Source organism: Oenanthe melanoleuca, chromosome 4 (genome assembly GCF_029582105.1).
Source record: "Oenanthe melanoleuca isolate GR-GAL-2019-014 chromosome 4, OMel1.0, whole genome shotgun sequence".
NCBI lineage: Eukaryota > Metazoa > Chordata > Aves > Passeriformes > Muscicapidae > Oenanthe > Oenanthe melanoleuca.
Genome location: NC_079337.1, coordinates 41354614 through 41371361, shown reverse-complemented (window position 1 = coordinate 41371361; position 16748 = coordinate 41354614). Strand labels below are relative to the sequence as shown.

The window sequence follows — 16748 nt, the reverse complement described above, 5'->3', positions numbered from 1 at the left end:
GCAGGAGAGGAAAAGCTGGTGTAAATTCATTGCTTGAGCAGTCCCCTGAGGTGTAATGGTTATATATAACCATCACTTGCAGGTCTCAAGACTGAGACAGAAGCAGTGCCTCTAAGGAAGAGTTTTGGTGGGTGTCACATCCTGTCCATCCTTTCTGTCCTCACCCTCCCTCCAAGCATCAAAATAATTCTTGTAATTGAAAACTATGAGAATTCTTTTACTGTGTATTTTACATAGTTTATATTTTACCAAAAGCCTTCTGGGCAGAGCTGATGTTACACTGACACAGTTAATTGCACATTTCCACCTAAATGAACAGTGACAGAGTAAGAGAATGAAGCCCTGGAAATGAAATTTAAGTGACTTGTCAAAGTTACATGCCTAAAGCTGCCAGTGCTGTTATTTCCATTTCCATACCTGTGTCACTGCTCTTCTAAGGCAAGGCAGCAGCGATGGTCAGAAGGTATTTTTTTCTTAAGGGTTCAGTGGTTATCCCAACTTTATGATGACCTTTTTAGCTGCAGCTCAGTCATAAATGATTTCTTGGCTGTCAGACAAGATCAGTGATGATTTACTGTCTAGAAGGAATTTCCTGCATGAATTGCATGACACAAGTTTACATGGAAGTGTCTTTGGTGTTAGTAATGAGAAACATCAAGTGTTTAGTTAGCTCAAGGAAATTATTCACCTCAAATTTTATAGAAAATACAGTGCAACTCATACAATGACCTTCAGAGAAAAGTCCTGAAGGTGAACCATACTATGAATAGTTCAAATGGCAACAAACTATATGGCACAGCTGTTAAATGTCATCATAACTTCCTCTGAAACTTATCATTAGAGTTGGAACTGAGTCAAGTTGAATATCTGAAGAAAATCTCTTATTCAATTCCTTGACCTTTGGCTTATGTTGATGGTGAGCAGGTTTCCAGCTTTTCCTGAAGGAAACCTTATGTATGCTAAAGAAAAAAACAAAAATCTGTAAAAGTTACTGGATTGGACAAAGCCTTTACTAACACATGGTATTTAAGTTAAAGCTTGAAATATTAATACTCAAACAAAGAAGAGCATTGGAACAGTATTTACAGATTAGCAGAATTATTTAATTTGTTGAGACCAATAGGACAAACACTAAACAGATATATATGTAATCTAATTTCTACATACAAGCAGTCTTCATTTCTTCATAAAAGCATTAAAGAATCTACTTGCAAGCAGTGTAGACATGAAGAGTCTCCTGTATTGTGGAAGTAACAAATTAAGTCTTTCTATTATCTACTACACCATACTTACTTTTCCATGTGGTAGTCTGGAAAAGCTTTCCCTGCTCTTGCTACAGGGACAATGCCATGTTTGACCTTCAAACATTTATGTGCACTCTGCTTGCATGTTTTATTGCATTACACTGCAACTAAAGTATTGAAGTTCTTACTGGTGCTAGGGAACTGTCCTTGTGACAGGACCTGTTACACTGCTAACCTCTTACTCTGGCTTTTCTCACCTGCAGCATGTTCTGAAGAATCACAAGCTTGTATCTTCTACCTACAAGTGGAATAACAAGGGGAAAATTTTCTGAGGATTAGCTGAACACTAACAATTTGTGCTGTGAAGCTTCACCATTGCTGTGCCAAGTAGACACTAAGAGTTTTTAGTAGCTGGAAAAATGTTCCTCCTTAGATTAAAGATCATTTGCTAACAGAAGCAGAAGAAAAATCCTTCAGTTGGTACAAAAAATTTATTGTAAAGCATTCAGCTGAAATACATGCAATCAAATCTCTTTGACCATAGAAAGTAAGAATGTTCCAAGACATACTTAAAGCCAAGTTGTAGCCAACACAGGATTTTCATAGTTAAATTTGAACCTCCTAGTCAACATTGTAAGTACTGACACCACTAATAAGTGGTATGTACAGTGCCCTAAAAAGGGTTAAAAGAAAGCATAATGTTCCATAGAAATGGCACCCTTAACTCATACATTTTGAGAGGTTTAAGTAAATTTGATGATGAAACAGTCAATTGCAAGTTTAAATACATTACGAATTTACATACTGTAGGAGCACTGTTAACAATCTTGTTTCTATGTCTGTGTTCCTCATTACTAGCCAAGATTTCGCAAGTTTAAGGTAAAATAGTTTGAAGTGGTTCTCCAGTTGACTTCCCTAAATGCTTTCCCAGACCCTCCATTCCTGTCCCCAAGCTACTGAAAAAGACAGGGAAACTCAGCTACCAGCATTAGCTAACCAGCAGTGTAACAATGGCCCTGCTTTGAAGCCCAGGCTACTGTAAGCATCAGTAGTATCTTCTAAGACTAATCTAAGGCTGAACCTGGTTTAGTAGATACAGAGTAGTAATCTTAAACAGGTCTGATCAAGGGTGGAGCCAGGCTATCCAATTACCCTGTTGAAGCCAAAACTCAGCATGTGATATTTCCAGAAATGCTGACAACCCTCATCCTCCAGTTCCAGCAGCCAGGACAACTTTTTCCCCTACTCTACAGAATCTCTTGTACAGGATTCTTCACCTGATGAACTGTCAAAACACCAATATCCTTCAGTCTAAGACGAAATGTGTGGCAGGAGTAGCAAGATAAAATACACAGATACAACCTCATCCTCAGGTGAATTTAGCCAACCATGAGGAAAGTTAATACAAATGCTAATACTTAAAAAGGCAAAGTGTGTCACCAGCTAAGTCAGAATTCACAAATTACTGAGTCTTCTTGAGAACGGAATTAAGAATGCACCTAGTAACGATTATTGCATTTTTCTCTTTGGCTTTCAAATTTACATCTTGTTTATCCTCAGGAACAGACATGCTATTTTGGGGAAATTAGTGCTTCCTTTTCAGCAGGTAAGATGCTAGGTCTTGAAACCCAGCTAAGAACTTCTGCCCTTGACCTTGTGGTTCTGACTACAAATCTATTGACTTAAAATCCAAAATCCATTGCACCCTGCAAAAAAAGTTCTCTTCAGAAATGGCAGAGTTATGCATGGACATGAAACCAAGAACCTATGCAAAATATGGCTGCAATTCAATTTGTTTTTAAAATTAATTCAAAGTTGCATACTCAAGTTGGCCAAGACACTAATGCGTCAGTTGACAATGGTCTTCATGCCATTTTTTACCAGCCAGAACAGTGAAGGAAACTATCCTACATACCAGTTTCTCCTCACTGCCAGGCAAGGGTACTGTGTTAAGCATGCATACTGAGAGCAGTATCAAGGAAGTACATGTCAATGGATAGTTGTCAGGTTTCATCCTTTATTACATACACAGCAAAGAAGGCAGCATTAGACACACGCACAGTGTGTTACACCCATCCCATCCACGGCACACGCACACACGCGCACACACAGCCTTAAAAAAGTGTCGGCGATAAGGAACATATTATAAAGGTTGTGATCTTTATCTCTAAGCCCCTGAGCTTCTTCTTATGGTTAGGTGAAAAGGCAACAAACAAGTCTTTTCTTGCTCTATAAGTGCTTTGTGCAACGATGTCCATAGAGGTCATAAGTCTTTTTGGGAGGAGTGAATGTCTTACTCCCATATTCACAGTCTCCTATCGCTGTTTTTGCACCAAATAGTTTCCAGTTATGTTTAGTTGTCATAGGCGGCTAATATAGCTCTTGCTCCTGTGGTTAAGGTTAGGAAAGGTTCTGCAGATCAGAAATGAAATGCAGGCCCCTCTTTCTCTCAAGAGATGTCATCTCGGTGACACTGCAGGACTAGAGAAGTTACCAGAATTCCGTGGGGACTGAAGAGGCACAGATGAAGAACTGGGAGACAGTTTTCTTGGGCTGCATAGGTCACCATTGTGCAATTTCCACAAAAGTTCTTCATTTTCCATTGACAGGCGTTTGTTTACTTTTGATTCTTTCTCTAATGACTCCTGTAAAACAGCTTGCTCTGTAGAAAGTTGCCTGCAAATAGAAGATTTACATCAGAACACATAACTGAACTTGGAGGCTGCAGTATTGAAACTTAAAGAAAGGTCTGAAATTGCAGAAACCTTTGCTTGGCTCACGACTGAATTCCAGTTTTAATAGGAAGACTGAGCATATTCTCATTCTACCTATATTTAAATTGGTAGCTTGCAGAAAGCATGAGAAAGTCCCAGTAAGAAACATCCCTGAGGGCCAGAAAAAGCATCTGAAAAGTGAGGCTTGTCCAGCTTAAAGTGACACATGCTTTCAAATGGCTGTGCTGGAGCCTTTGGGTCTTGTTGCAGGCTCAGCTCAACACAGAAGCTACAGATTCCTTCACACTGGAAAAGTCATTTAAGCAACCATTAGGAGGACCTCATACCTGTTTTATTCATGTTAAATATTACTGTTATTGCTAAATAAACCACAATGATCTAAACTGGGGACAAATTACTCACTGAAGTGGTTACAAGTATGACCCAGGTCTAGCTTACAAGCCAGTTAAAAGGGACAATCTTTGTATGATGGTATTTCTGAGTTGCTTTTTCTTCCCTAAAAAACTAGAGTACTGAAGAACATACTAAAGCTTTACCCTCTTTCAAAATATTCCTGCTTGTTACTCTGCAAAGGAATGCACATTTGTAGAGAGACAAGTGGGGAAGAAATGGATGTGTTCTTTCAGAGAGTACTACAAAATTGCATTGAACAATACTTTAGCAGAATTTTCTTTCTTGTCACAGGAACCCCTCCCCCCTGATGAAAGGCATCTTAAATGTCCACAGATATTTTTCACCTTGAAAGCTCCATGTGTTTGTCCATCCGAGCTTTTAATTCTTCATTTTCTTGTTGAACCTTCTTTAATTTATCCATTAAGATTGTATTGTTCTCCACCTTGGAAAGAAGGTAACAACTTGAAATAAAACCCATATATGCACTCATCAAGATTCTGACTGAGCTATCACAGACCTTGGAAATTCTGGAGTTTACAGAACTTGTTACAGAACATAAAAAACATCCTACTTACCTTATCTTTGCATAACACTGCCACTTGGCCACTTGTGCTGATCAGATGCCAACAAGGAGGACTGGATAAGGGATCTACTGTTAACCAGCACATTCCAGTAACTTTTGCCAGTGATGGGCAGCAGTTTTAGACACTAGTGCTATTCTAGACAGAGGACTGTCTACCAATGACATGACAAATTAAAGAGGTCCCCTGAGTAAACAGCGTTCCCTATTGCTCCTCTGATTCCATGTTGTTGTTATCCAAAATATAAAAGGAAAAACTGGTTAAGTGGCTGGATGGTCCAAGGCCTTCTACACTTTTTTTTTGCTAGTCATTTGCTAGTAACTGTAGAGTAGGGTAACATACTGCACAATAGGTAACTGCTGCACAATCCTGAAAAACTGACCTGAATGGGTTCCTTTGTATCCAAACCTCTTTCTATACTTCCTCATTAAACTCTTGCTTAAGCAAGTATTACAACAGTGTTTAAAGGCCCCACCCAGGAGAAGGACCCTGTCCTCTCACAAATAAGAGCATGCTAAGTGATGACAAATCCCACCTCCAAAATTGACTTTTCACGTGGAATTACACACAGGTCAGGAAGACAGCCACGCAGCTAAACAAACAGCTTAACAGCTAAAATGATTTGCCTAAGCTAATCAAGACTTACTCCATTTCATATTTGATCCCTTCTTATTAAATTAGGATCATTTCCTTGTTAATGTTTTCCTGACACTGCAATCTATCTTCCATACCACTTGAGCACTGTAGCAGGTAAGGATTTTGTTCTTTGGGGGAAGAGGCTCCCAGATAATCTGTACTAACATAGCAATAGTTTATGCAAACCAGTAGTTGTCTTAAGATGTTAAAACGTCATTTAGAGCATCAGGTTATTCTTTTCCCATCTTGACATATATCCCAAAGCTGTACCTGCAATGTGAGCATGTCCCACCATGAATTACTATTTCCTTTTAAACCAAAAATATTAATTCTTGTATGTAAGTCTGTCCAGCCCAAGTTTGTTGTAGGAACACAAGTCAGAGACAGCTGCAGGCTGCCAGACCCCAAGGAACACTCACCAGCTTTTCCATCTTCATTAGCTTTATATCCTGCTGATGGAGTTTCTCATTCTTGATCTCCAGCACTGCTTTCAAACTTTCCAGCTCTTGTTCCAGGTACATAATCTGTGGGTTTTTCTGAAAGATTGCCAGAGAGTTTGCTTAGTATCCCGAATTTCAGGAATAATTTAGATGTTTCTCTGCTATTTAGAAAAAAAACAAGAAAATAATTATGGTAACGAGTTATTTGTTCTCAGTGGAATCAACTCAAACACTAGAGTAAATAACAAGCTCTTGTATCACTTGCTCCTCAGTTTTTGTTTGTCCTTCAGGGTAGGTGGACAGTTGCAGTTGCTTCATTAGAAGCTGTTAAGAAAACACTTAAAGCACAAACATGAAAAACCCATGTGAATCAAAGGAAGGCATGAATGCTGTGCTGTCACAGCAAAACTTGTTTCACAGGAGTGCCCAAAGGCCTTAAGGCTAGGAGTTCCAAAATTTATTTCGTATTACTCATAACCCATCCCAAGAGATAATTAGAGTAAACATTTGAAGTGTTTTCAGGCACTGGAATAGTTCAAAAAAACACCAGAAGTTTAAGTTCTGAACTTGACTGTAGCTTATCTTCCCTGGTTTGAGTCTGAAGGTAGCTGACTCATAAGCTGAAATTCAAAGTTTTTGCTTTTACATTCTTCTGCAAGAACCATCTTGCAGTGGTGCACATCCATGACTTTTCTACAATATAGCAAGTTAGGAGTTTTTTATTTTCCTTTTTCTGTTGTTTTCTGGGAGGTGGAAGGGAAAGCAGGAGGAGACCAGAGCAGATGTGTAAGATGTGGTTTCCTCAAGGAAACCTCTGTTCTCCAGATGGTAAGAAACCATTCAAACACTGCAGAGCAAAACACATTCTCTGCATTTCTAGGCAGTCACAGCCGCAAAAAGGAAAAATAAAGCAAGTCTTAGTCCATTTCCAGGTAGTGAGAATGGAACACGAGCTGAAATCAATCAATGCATGTTGTGTAACTAAGTTTATCTTCAAAATCAAACAAAACTTGTTTTAGTGCATTTGGGTAAGAACACAGGTGCACCGCACTGAGTAACAGCTTCACTGCCACAGCAGAAACCTCGGACAGGAGGGCAGTTTTGTGGGGTGTGGTCCCAGAACAGGGCCAGGATGTGTCACAGGTAATAGAGGCTCCATCACATACACAATTCATTCACCCACTTGTTTTTAAGGCTTGTTGCATTAGTGGCTCTTGTTTAACTTCTTTTGAGAAGTCTGTGCAAGGGTAAAGCATGCTGTGGTGCCTCAGTGAAGGCACCAGACAATTTGTTCCTATTTTATGACCTTAACATGGAATCTGGGAGCTAACAAGAAAAGCAATCCTGTAAAGTTTAAATGTAGCTTACAGTATGCTTAATAGTCAATTTATTTGCATTCCCTCCTCAAGTCCAGTGGTCTTAAAATGTGTTTTTAAAGTCTGAGCCCCCACATTAGCTACTCAGAGGAGAGCACACAGCCAAATAAAAAGACTGAAAGGCCTACGTAATTTTTTAGCAAAACAGCTGGGAATATCAAGTGTCACTACCTAAATGATACCAGAGAGGTGGAAATACATCTGTCTTCAAAGGGCTGTTAGGAATTCTGATACTGCAGATTTTGTTTTTAGCGCTGAAGGAGTATGCTGAGTCAAACTGGTGCTTTTCCAAAGAGAAGTCTCAAGCTTATCACACATCTTATACTGTCAGGGAAGCACAAAGCACATTTGCAGCTATGTAAAGACACTTGAGTATTGCTCCTTTTTATTTAAGAAACATATGAGCATGCATGTGGAATTACAGTTCAAACTCCCACTGCCCCAGCAACATATTGTGGTTGCAGATTCTTCTTGTGACAGCTCTGTCCTGCCACTAGAATAAACAATAAGAAAACACAACAAAACAAATTCCAGTGAAAACTAGGGCAACCTCCACTAGACGCATTCTAAGAGAGTCTTTAAGCATGGAATTTCTCTTTGTGGAATAAGCAATACTACTGGTATTCCACTTACTTCTGTGTATTCAGAAAGATAAGCATGTTTGTGTCTATCCCCCCTCCACCCAGTGCATAAAAAAACCCCTCTCTCAGAACACAATTATATCCCAGGAGCAACAGAGGCAACAGCAGCCTTAGGAGAAAAGGCAGGACAAAAAATTTTCTTTGAAGGATAAATCAGCTAAAAATATTAATCAATGTTTGAATAAATGCATTAGAAATGAGCTTTGCAGTAGTGATGCAAGCCCACACTGATCACAGCACCGGTACAACATTTACCAACTGTCCAGAAAAATGCTCTAGTACAACTCCTGTAACACACATGGGTCTTAAATTTAGCTAAGGATATTATTAACATCCCTGATTAGATACTCAACAATATAATTATAAAATTATAATGGTAAAGTTAATACACAGCATCACAGTGCTTGCAAAAAACTTCTGGCAGGTGAGCCATTTACAAAAAGGTATTACTAAGTATGGGAGCCCTATCAGCCTTCATTGCAAATCTTTTGCATTATGCAGTAAAATAAACCCAGGGAAGATCTGTTCATCTACATTAATTTGGAAGATCAAGACTTACAAGATTGGCTTTTTCTTTGGCTATTTGTTTTTGTTCTTCTAATTTCAGCTTCTCACTCAGAGAGTTGTTTTCACTTTTTAGTTCATCGATTTTTTTCTGAAATGCAAATATATATTGTATCATTAGGCCAAGAATTCAGTGCACATCTCCAAACTGCTTTTCGAGTTTTAAATATTGCAATCAACCCAGCCCTTAACAAACCTCCAGCAATTCCTGCTTCTCCTTAAAGGAATCTTCAAGTGACTTCCTTTCAGATTCATGGGTACTCTTGAGCTCTAAAAAAATTATTTTTGCAGAGTTTTATTACCACATAAGACATGAAAATGCTTTGAAAAGAAACAGCCTGAAGAGCCAGCCTATGTATATATGCATAGATACAGTGGATGGCAACACAGAAAGAACATTTATCATTAATTGATGTAAAGCATGCATGAAGTATCAGATTTATTCCCACTTTACATTTGCTGATTGTCCCCTCACATTTCCATTTCATTAGTGGAAAGCCTGTCAGTTTTAAGAGTATTAATCTGCATGCAACAAATGGACTTACTAAGCACAGGCCACATCTGGCAAAAGCTGAGTTTTTAGAAGGAAACAGTAAAAATTGAAATTGTGTCTTCCATGAACTACTAGAAAAACATTTATTTTTCTATTTCAGATGCCAGTTTGCTCTTTGAAAGCAATGGAAGCATGACCAGTCTTTAAGACAGAAAATTATCACTGGGAACTTAGCTATCAAGTGGAGTTGAAAGGAGGATGGAAATCATCATCACTTAAATCAGTGAGATGCAAAGTCATTTAAACCTAAGCAAGTCACCACCCCCTCCGAGAAAAACACTTCAGCCACAGTGTACTGTACACAGTGTATATTTATTAACATTTCCACATCATTATGGAAAGCACACAACCCTACTTTATCCTCATTTTCAATTTTGAGATGCTCTTTACAGAACTAGGGGTGGGAGGAATTATTCAGTCACTTGAGATTTTGAGGCAATTCAGGTATCTTTTACTGCAAGAGAGTCACTTCCACTCAAACTTTTTATAAAGCTTCACTCAACTACAAAGGGATCATGGTTTTTGCTGTATGAAAAATAAGACTTATCAGTTCCAAAGGAAGGAATTCAGCCTTGTTTTTAAATTTTAATTCAGCCAATGTTTTTAAAGATAGCTGGCTACAAAGAACAGTGAAGTGGACACAATGATCAGAAAGCCTGAATATCTTTCTTTGTGACTAGCAGTACTATAGCATATGTAGTTAAGTACAAAACACTTGCCTGAAAAAGAGGATTCATACTCCCTTTTCAGCTCCTCTACTTTTTCTGAGTGTCTGTTTTCGAGTTCCAGCTTAAAACTTTCATGTGTGGTATTTAAATTGTCCACCTGCAACACGACAACATGATTTTTCTCCCCTTACATGCATCAATTTAACCCTTGTTTAAAGCATTGTTTCAATGGCTTCATGCACTATGTCAAATACATTTTAAATGGTCTAGCATGCTTCAAAAGTAGAAGCTAAGTCATGTACAAGACTTAATAAATGAGAGCCTTACAGTTTACCACTACCAACAGGATAATGTGTGCATCTGTCCCACGCATGGAGTTGTAAAGCAAGGTCAGAGGGCAGGTATGTTTCTGTAAATCTTAAGACAAATATCCCATTGAGCTCTAGAAATTAATTAAGCTCAGAACTCAGGAAATCTCTACCACATTTAAACATAAGCTTAAGAGCTGTACAGCTTAGTATGGCAGTATTTTTATTGCTGCAATGAAGTGGAATTTCACATGAAATAAAATAACTGTTATTAGCAAAGCCCAGGATTTTCTGTAGACTCATTTGTAGAAAGCAGTTGCTAGAGAGCTCTTCTACTTTGACTGTTTTACAAACCTGCTCCTGGAGTTGGGCTTTGTACTTTTCAGCTTCCTCAATGCAGATACTTTGGAGTTTCTCACATTCTGCAGTGTAGAACTGTTTAAGCCTCTCCTCCAGCTCAGCTAAGTCATCATGATGTTGCTGGTTTAACTTCTGCAGAAACCCTTCATAAGCAACTTGCAGTTCATTCCTGTCTCTTTCCAATTTCTCACAGGCTGCAGAAGTGGTTACTGAAGATGTCAAAAAAAAAAAAAAGGAAAAAAAAGGAATTGGATCAGTACTAAAGTCACATCTTCATTTACAGGTGTTAAAAACAATGAACACACTGCACAGCAACGTGGTTATGCACAAAGATAAATATGATTTATCCATTAAATGTGTGCCTCCAAGGGCACATGAAAAGATCTTCACAAAAAGATCAAATTCTATGTTTCCTAGGCTGAGAATTAATTGAACCCAGTTAAGCCAGGAGCCCACATAAAAAGCACAAGTGTGACAGATTGACATGACATGGAAGAAGGAATGTCTCATGAGAGACACTGAAGAGCTCCAATAAAAAGATTAATTGCATTTGCTACTTTACCTTATTTGATCCCATTTCAGTACAAGATTTGTCAGAGTACTTCACTTTTTGACATAAAACCACTTAGCTAAATTTGAAAGTCTTAATATCCTGAAAACTATACGTTTAATGACGCCCACACTCAGATATACAGCAAAGAAGCAATTCTAGCCTGACATGGACAGCCTGATACACATCTACCAATCTGGAAGGTACTGCTCATATGTTTAAGCTTGAGATATTTAAATAAGCAAGACAAAAAGTGCAGAGTATTAAGAAAAGATAAATGCTCTGCAATTCTCTACGTCTGCATTAACACAGATCTGCTAAGGTTTGTCTCCCATATTTGCAGCTGGTTGAAAGGCAAAATGGAAGTCAGCAACCTGCATTTTTGAGTTTGAAATGTAGCATTCCCACGTCCAGCCAACCAGGCCTGAATAGGAGTCATCACCCTCCTGCTGTTAATATGACTGCAGCAAGCACCTTATGCTGTTCCAGCTGCACCCAAAGCCTGGAAGCAAGGTGAAACAGCATCTCTAACACAAGTATGTGGTCACTGACCTTGAGCAAAACTGGTTCTATACAGACTCTAGTACTATTGTTTGAAATAAATTAGTCAGATGAGTGGCTGCTTAAGAGAAAAATCAGCTAAAATGTTAACTTGATCTTCAAAGGCAGGGGAAGTCATGTATACATGCACTTCACAGCAGACTGGCACACTGCCCAAATTATATTAAATATAATATACCCAATTTATATTAAATATAAACTCTATGTAAAAGCATGGGAAGAGACAAGGATTTTTGTATAGGCAGTACAGTAAATTCTCATCACAAGTGTGTTTGAGCCTTAAGATAAATAAACTACAGTATCTTCAAGGACTGATTCCCAGAGCAGTAATAGGTCAGCTCAGGGGAAAGCAGCCTGCCCCAGCAGAGTGCCTCAAGTTACACGTGTCTTACTCTTCTTTGCTACAGCTCATTAAAAGCATGTGAGGAACCTGATGGATGATACTTGCACTCTCTTTTAAGGGAACTGTAATGAGTCTTGGCCCTGCTACCATCACTTGGAACCTGCAGTGGAATTAGAAAGTGTTAAGAGAGTGAGCTGTACTGTATGGCAATCAATCTGCATGTGTGTCTACCTGAATTAGACTTAACAGCAAGCTTAGCTATGCGGTGTCTGTGTGAAAGATCTGCTGATCTGGACAGATTTAGGCCAAGCTCGTCATTCTCTGATTGGCAACCATGCAACAGAGGCTCAGCTGAAACCTACCACAACATTCTCTGCAACTCACAGTTGCATATTTCACACTTTTTGCTACTTTCTGCACCAACCAGCACCAAAAGAAGTTTTTATCCCCTGTCTTTATTCCTTCCATGAACTTCTCTTACAACTGTTCCCTTAGGGAAAGGGAAAAAAAATTTGCTTTCAACTTCTACCACATCACAGTGGCACAAAGTTACTGAATATATATATATATATATATATATATTCTGCATTGCCACATTTTTGGAGAAGAGATAACATCATTGTTAGGGGACATTATTTTACAATGCCAAGAACCAGGCAGCAAGCCAAATGGAGGTATTACACAGCCAACCACATGCAGATGGAGCTGACCTTCTATAGCAGAGTAAGGGCATAGCTGAGAGGCAGGTGACTTGCATGGTTCAGTTGAGGTAACTGCAGCAAAATGCTTCAAATGATCCACTTCATTTAAAACCAACAGAGGAAGAAGCATCAAATTCCTTATTTGCAAGGCCAGAGCTATTCATCTGTCTCCAGTTAGACAGAAAATGTGCTGCCTATCGTTGCCTTATCTTTAAATGTCAGCACGCAGAACTTCAGATGATGCAAAGCACTTCAGAAAAAAGCAAATAGCTAACCACGCCTTTGTCAAAGAAAACAGACGCATCAGTTCCCCTTCAGGCACTTTGCAATTCAGATTTATGAGAAGACTAATGTTACAAAGGCAAACAAAAGACTTCTAAAACTTGCACTGACAGTTAAAAGTTGTGACAGTATGGATAACTCTGGCCTCCACAAAGCTGGAGGCTGCAACGCTTCCTTGCAGATCCCGAGCCTGACTTAAATCCCTTCCATCCAAACAAGAAGCAGAACTACTACACAACCAGTGAGCTCCCAGTATCATGGTGGTGCAAGAAACTGACGATGTAATGCTTCAGCAAAAACACCAATTAAAAAATTGGTAATTTGAAATCATGAGGTATCCCATTAAACCAAAGCTTGGCTGAATAACTAGAGATTAAAACATCTGCAGCAATATTCTGTATAGCCCTATCCATCTGCAGACTGCGTCACGTGTTTTATGACTGCTCTGCCTTTTTTTGAGAAAGTTGCTTTTTTTGGTGATTTGTCCCAAATTCCTTAATTTGGCCATGTAGCCACTGATTAACCAAAGTCAATTGTTATTCAGCTGAGGAGTATTCTCACTGAACTCATGCTAAACTTGGAGGAAAAATTTGTAATCGGGACATGAGCTCTTCCAGTAGCAAACATACAAATCTATTTCAACTTCTCATCCACTTCAGAGATACCTGAAGTGCATACTTCAGAGTTTTTGTACACTACTACTGTGTTTCCTTTCCCTTCTTGAAGTGCTTTCTTTCACAATTCCACATCTTCTTTAGACCAGAAAAAAAAACCAAAAAAAACCAAAAAAACCAAAAATCAAACCAAACCAAAACACCCCAAAAACCCAAACAAACAAAAAAAACCCCACCAAAACAAAACAAAACAAAGGAAAACAAATAGTCCAACAGCATTTCAGGGAAAAATCAAGCCATAGAGATGAAAAGATGTGCTATTCATTTGTCCATGAATGTTTGTTTAGTTTTACCTGTAACGCTAAAGTTTTAAGGATAGTGTATACAGAATGCTATACTTGGCAGCCAGAAGCAATTTTTACTTCTTTATTCATATAGCAGAGCCATTATTATATTTTTCCTCCAAATATTAATATTTTTCTTCACTTGGTTGTCTCAGCCTCTCTTCCAAATCACACTACTGTCTCTCCCTGTATTAGTATAAAATGGAGCAAGACTAATCTGTGTTTTTAGGCTTCTTAACACCTTTAATCATGACCTTTGGAAATCATGGAAAGTTTCTGAGATTTGGCAACAGCAAATCTTCATAGCATAAATGCTGGTTTTGACATGTAAAATTACCCTTTATTTGTAGTAGTTAGCAGCAGCCACTTGCATCTTGGGTATTTCACTACCAAAGCTTTTTAAGTGCCAGAATGATAAAACAAATGCCTACAAGAGCAGCATGGAGAGCCAGGCACATGGCAACTCCCCACAAGGGTGCAAACAGCAGCACATCCAAACCTCAGCAACGCTTGCTGCAGCTGAAGGAGAGGAATACAAAAGTTGCCTTTCTATCTCCAAAAAAGCTGTTTTGTATTTTCACTAAAAGTAGCCAAGAGATAAGACCTTAAAATTGTGCAGCATCTCCTTTCACATTTTTTATCTTGTTCTAATTATAAAACCATCATCCAATTCAGCCCTTATAGCTAAACTGCTTAGATAAAATACTTTCCAACTTACATTCCCCTAAAAGCTACTATAACCATAGCTCTAAAATAAAATGCAAAAAGGCAATTTTGAATGCTGAATTAAATTGTTTGCAAACAGTAATCTTCATAAAATTGTCCAAGTCACTTACTGGCCTAGTTATGATTTATGGAAAGGCATTAGACTGTCTGAAATTCTAAACCAGAGTTCACTAGGATAGTAAACTGTCAGAATTTTAACAGATGTGGGAGATGTGAAATGGGGATAATTACCACAAAAAAGCCCAAGTATTTAGTACTACGTAATAGTACATTGCACTAAGACTTAATTGCTCAAACCTTGTATTTCACACTGCAAGCTGTATGTTCACTTGACCAGTAAGTCTGCTATAGACAAGCTCATTTCCTTCTCTATACAATGTATATTTTTATATGTATATAGTAATTTAATTATGGTATTAGCAGATTCTCAGTACTAAAAATTCTTTTACCCAAGCATGCTTTCAAGTTTATGACCACGTTTCTCTTGGTCATAAACTTCCATAATGACACTAACTCTACAGGACATTGTGTATTTGTGTTCATGGGCAAGTTAGACAAGGCAGGTAGCCAAAAAAGCCTGCTTTAAGCAACATTTAAGCAGGTATAATTGAATAAATAACGTGAAGGATTCACTTCTCTGCTGGGAAGTAAATTCACATCCCGTATGCTGCACATAGTACAAGTGACTGAGTGTTCAAGCAGGTAAACAGTAAAGTCTATGAAGTGTGGCAAGTCAGGCCCTGTCTCAAATAAGTGAAAGAAACACCTACCTATTATTAAAGTATTTTTTAGGATCACCTTAATCTGAACACCAGATCACATTCACTGTAAAACACAACAATCTCTTCTATCTGAACTTCCAAAGCATCTTGAAGATAATTTATTAATAAAAAAGAACATGAAGGTATTCTGAAGAAAATACAGTTTACCAATTGCCATGCAGCAGCTGGAGGTGAGAGAGAGGGGTTTGGCATTGGCTGCCTCCAGGGTACACACAGGCCATGGAGAAAGGCTCATGAACGGCAATGTTCAAAGGGCCAAGGTGCTCACAGGCTGAGTCTGCTTTGCACCTGCTGTTGTGTAGCAGGACTGAGCTGGATCATATCCAGCGGGGTTATGAGGAGGCTCTGAAACAATTTGGAGTGCAGTTAATTGCGAGGTATAGCTTCGCACCTCTCAAGAAATATGCAGGCCTTGCAATTTTTATTTAATTAAACAAGTAACTGGAAGTTTAGGCACTAGCTTGCATCTGAAGAAGTGAAACAGTTGACAAGCAGGACATCCCTAGCTGATCCAGGCTCTCAGAACTACGGTGGTTACATTCAAACCACAAAGTTTAGTCTTTGTAGCTGGAGATTTTAAGGAATCCCAAATTCAGAACACAACTGTTACTGAATTTGACCTCCCTTTGGAAAAGCTCACCCCCAAACACCTATCTCTGCTAATGTTTCCACATGTTTCCAGCTACTGAGAGCAGAAAGCATTGCCTGGCAACCATCAGCCCCATGGCTGTCAGTCACATGGTGGCTGCCAAAAACACATTCTGGGACCAGAATGCATATTCAAGACATTAAACAAAAAGGCATTTTGGTAGAAAAGGTCATACGCAATAACCCAGCAAAACAGACCGTCAGCCAACAAGTCCATTTGGTCTTGCAAGGGAAATCAAAGAGCTTGGGAATGTACACAATTAAACTTCAAAGCAAGACACTAAGAAGTCTGAACTATGCAGGATACAAGCTGCAGGAGACTTCATGTTCCTCTCAAACTCAGCAGCATGCAGGGAACAGGCTACACTGGGCTGGGCACACCTGGTTCCTATTCTGAGACTGCCTGTCCCCAAACTAACAGTCATTAAAAACATGGCAGCTGAGACTCCACAAAACGTCTACACAGCCAAAGTAACATTCAAACAGCATTTAACTTTCCCAGCAAACCTATGCTTAGATCTTACCATGGATAAAAATTCACAGTACTTTACAGTACGTCAAAACAGTCTATGGAAATCTAAAGTTCCGCTCTATCCGTTTAACAGTGTCAACAGAAAGCTGATTAGCAGGTATGTATTTAAGCAGATTATTTTCAGCCAAAGCTACTGTTATAAGAATGCCTTTCTCACACCTTGTCA

General features: G+C 38.8%; 1 protein-coding gene across 7 annotated transcripts in view; it reads right to left on the bottom strand.

Annotated features, from left to right (window-relative positions):
• Positions 1-3239: 3239 nt before the first annotated feature.
• MTUS1 (microtubule associated scaffold protein 1) overlaps positions 3240-16748 on the bottom strand; it is a 114863-nt gene continuing 101354 nt past the window's right edge. For all 7 annotated transcript variants that reach the window (XM_056489437.1, XM_056489436.1, XM_056489435.1 and 4 more), the window contains 7 exons: positions 10494-10708; positions 9883-9988; positions 8807-8880; positions 8606-8701; positions 6009-6125; positions 4717-4814; positions 3240-3920 (listed from right to left, as the gene is read on the bottom strand). In XM_056489437.1, the coding sequence (XP_056345412.1) occupies positions 3704-3920; positions 4717-4814; positions 6009-6125; positions 8606-8701; positions 8807-8880; positions 9883-9988; positions 10494-10708 (923 nt within the window). In that variant the 3' untranslated portion in view covers positions 3240-3703. The remainder of the gene's footprint in view (positions 3921-4716; positions 4815-6008; positions 6126-8605; positions 8702-8806; positions 8881-9882; positions 9989-10493; positions 10709-16748) is intronic.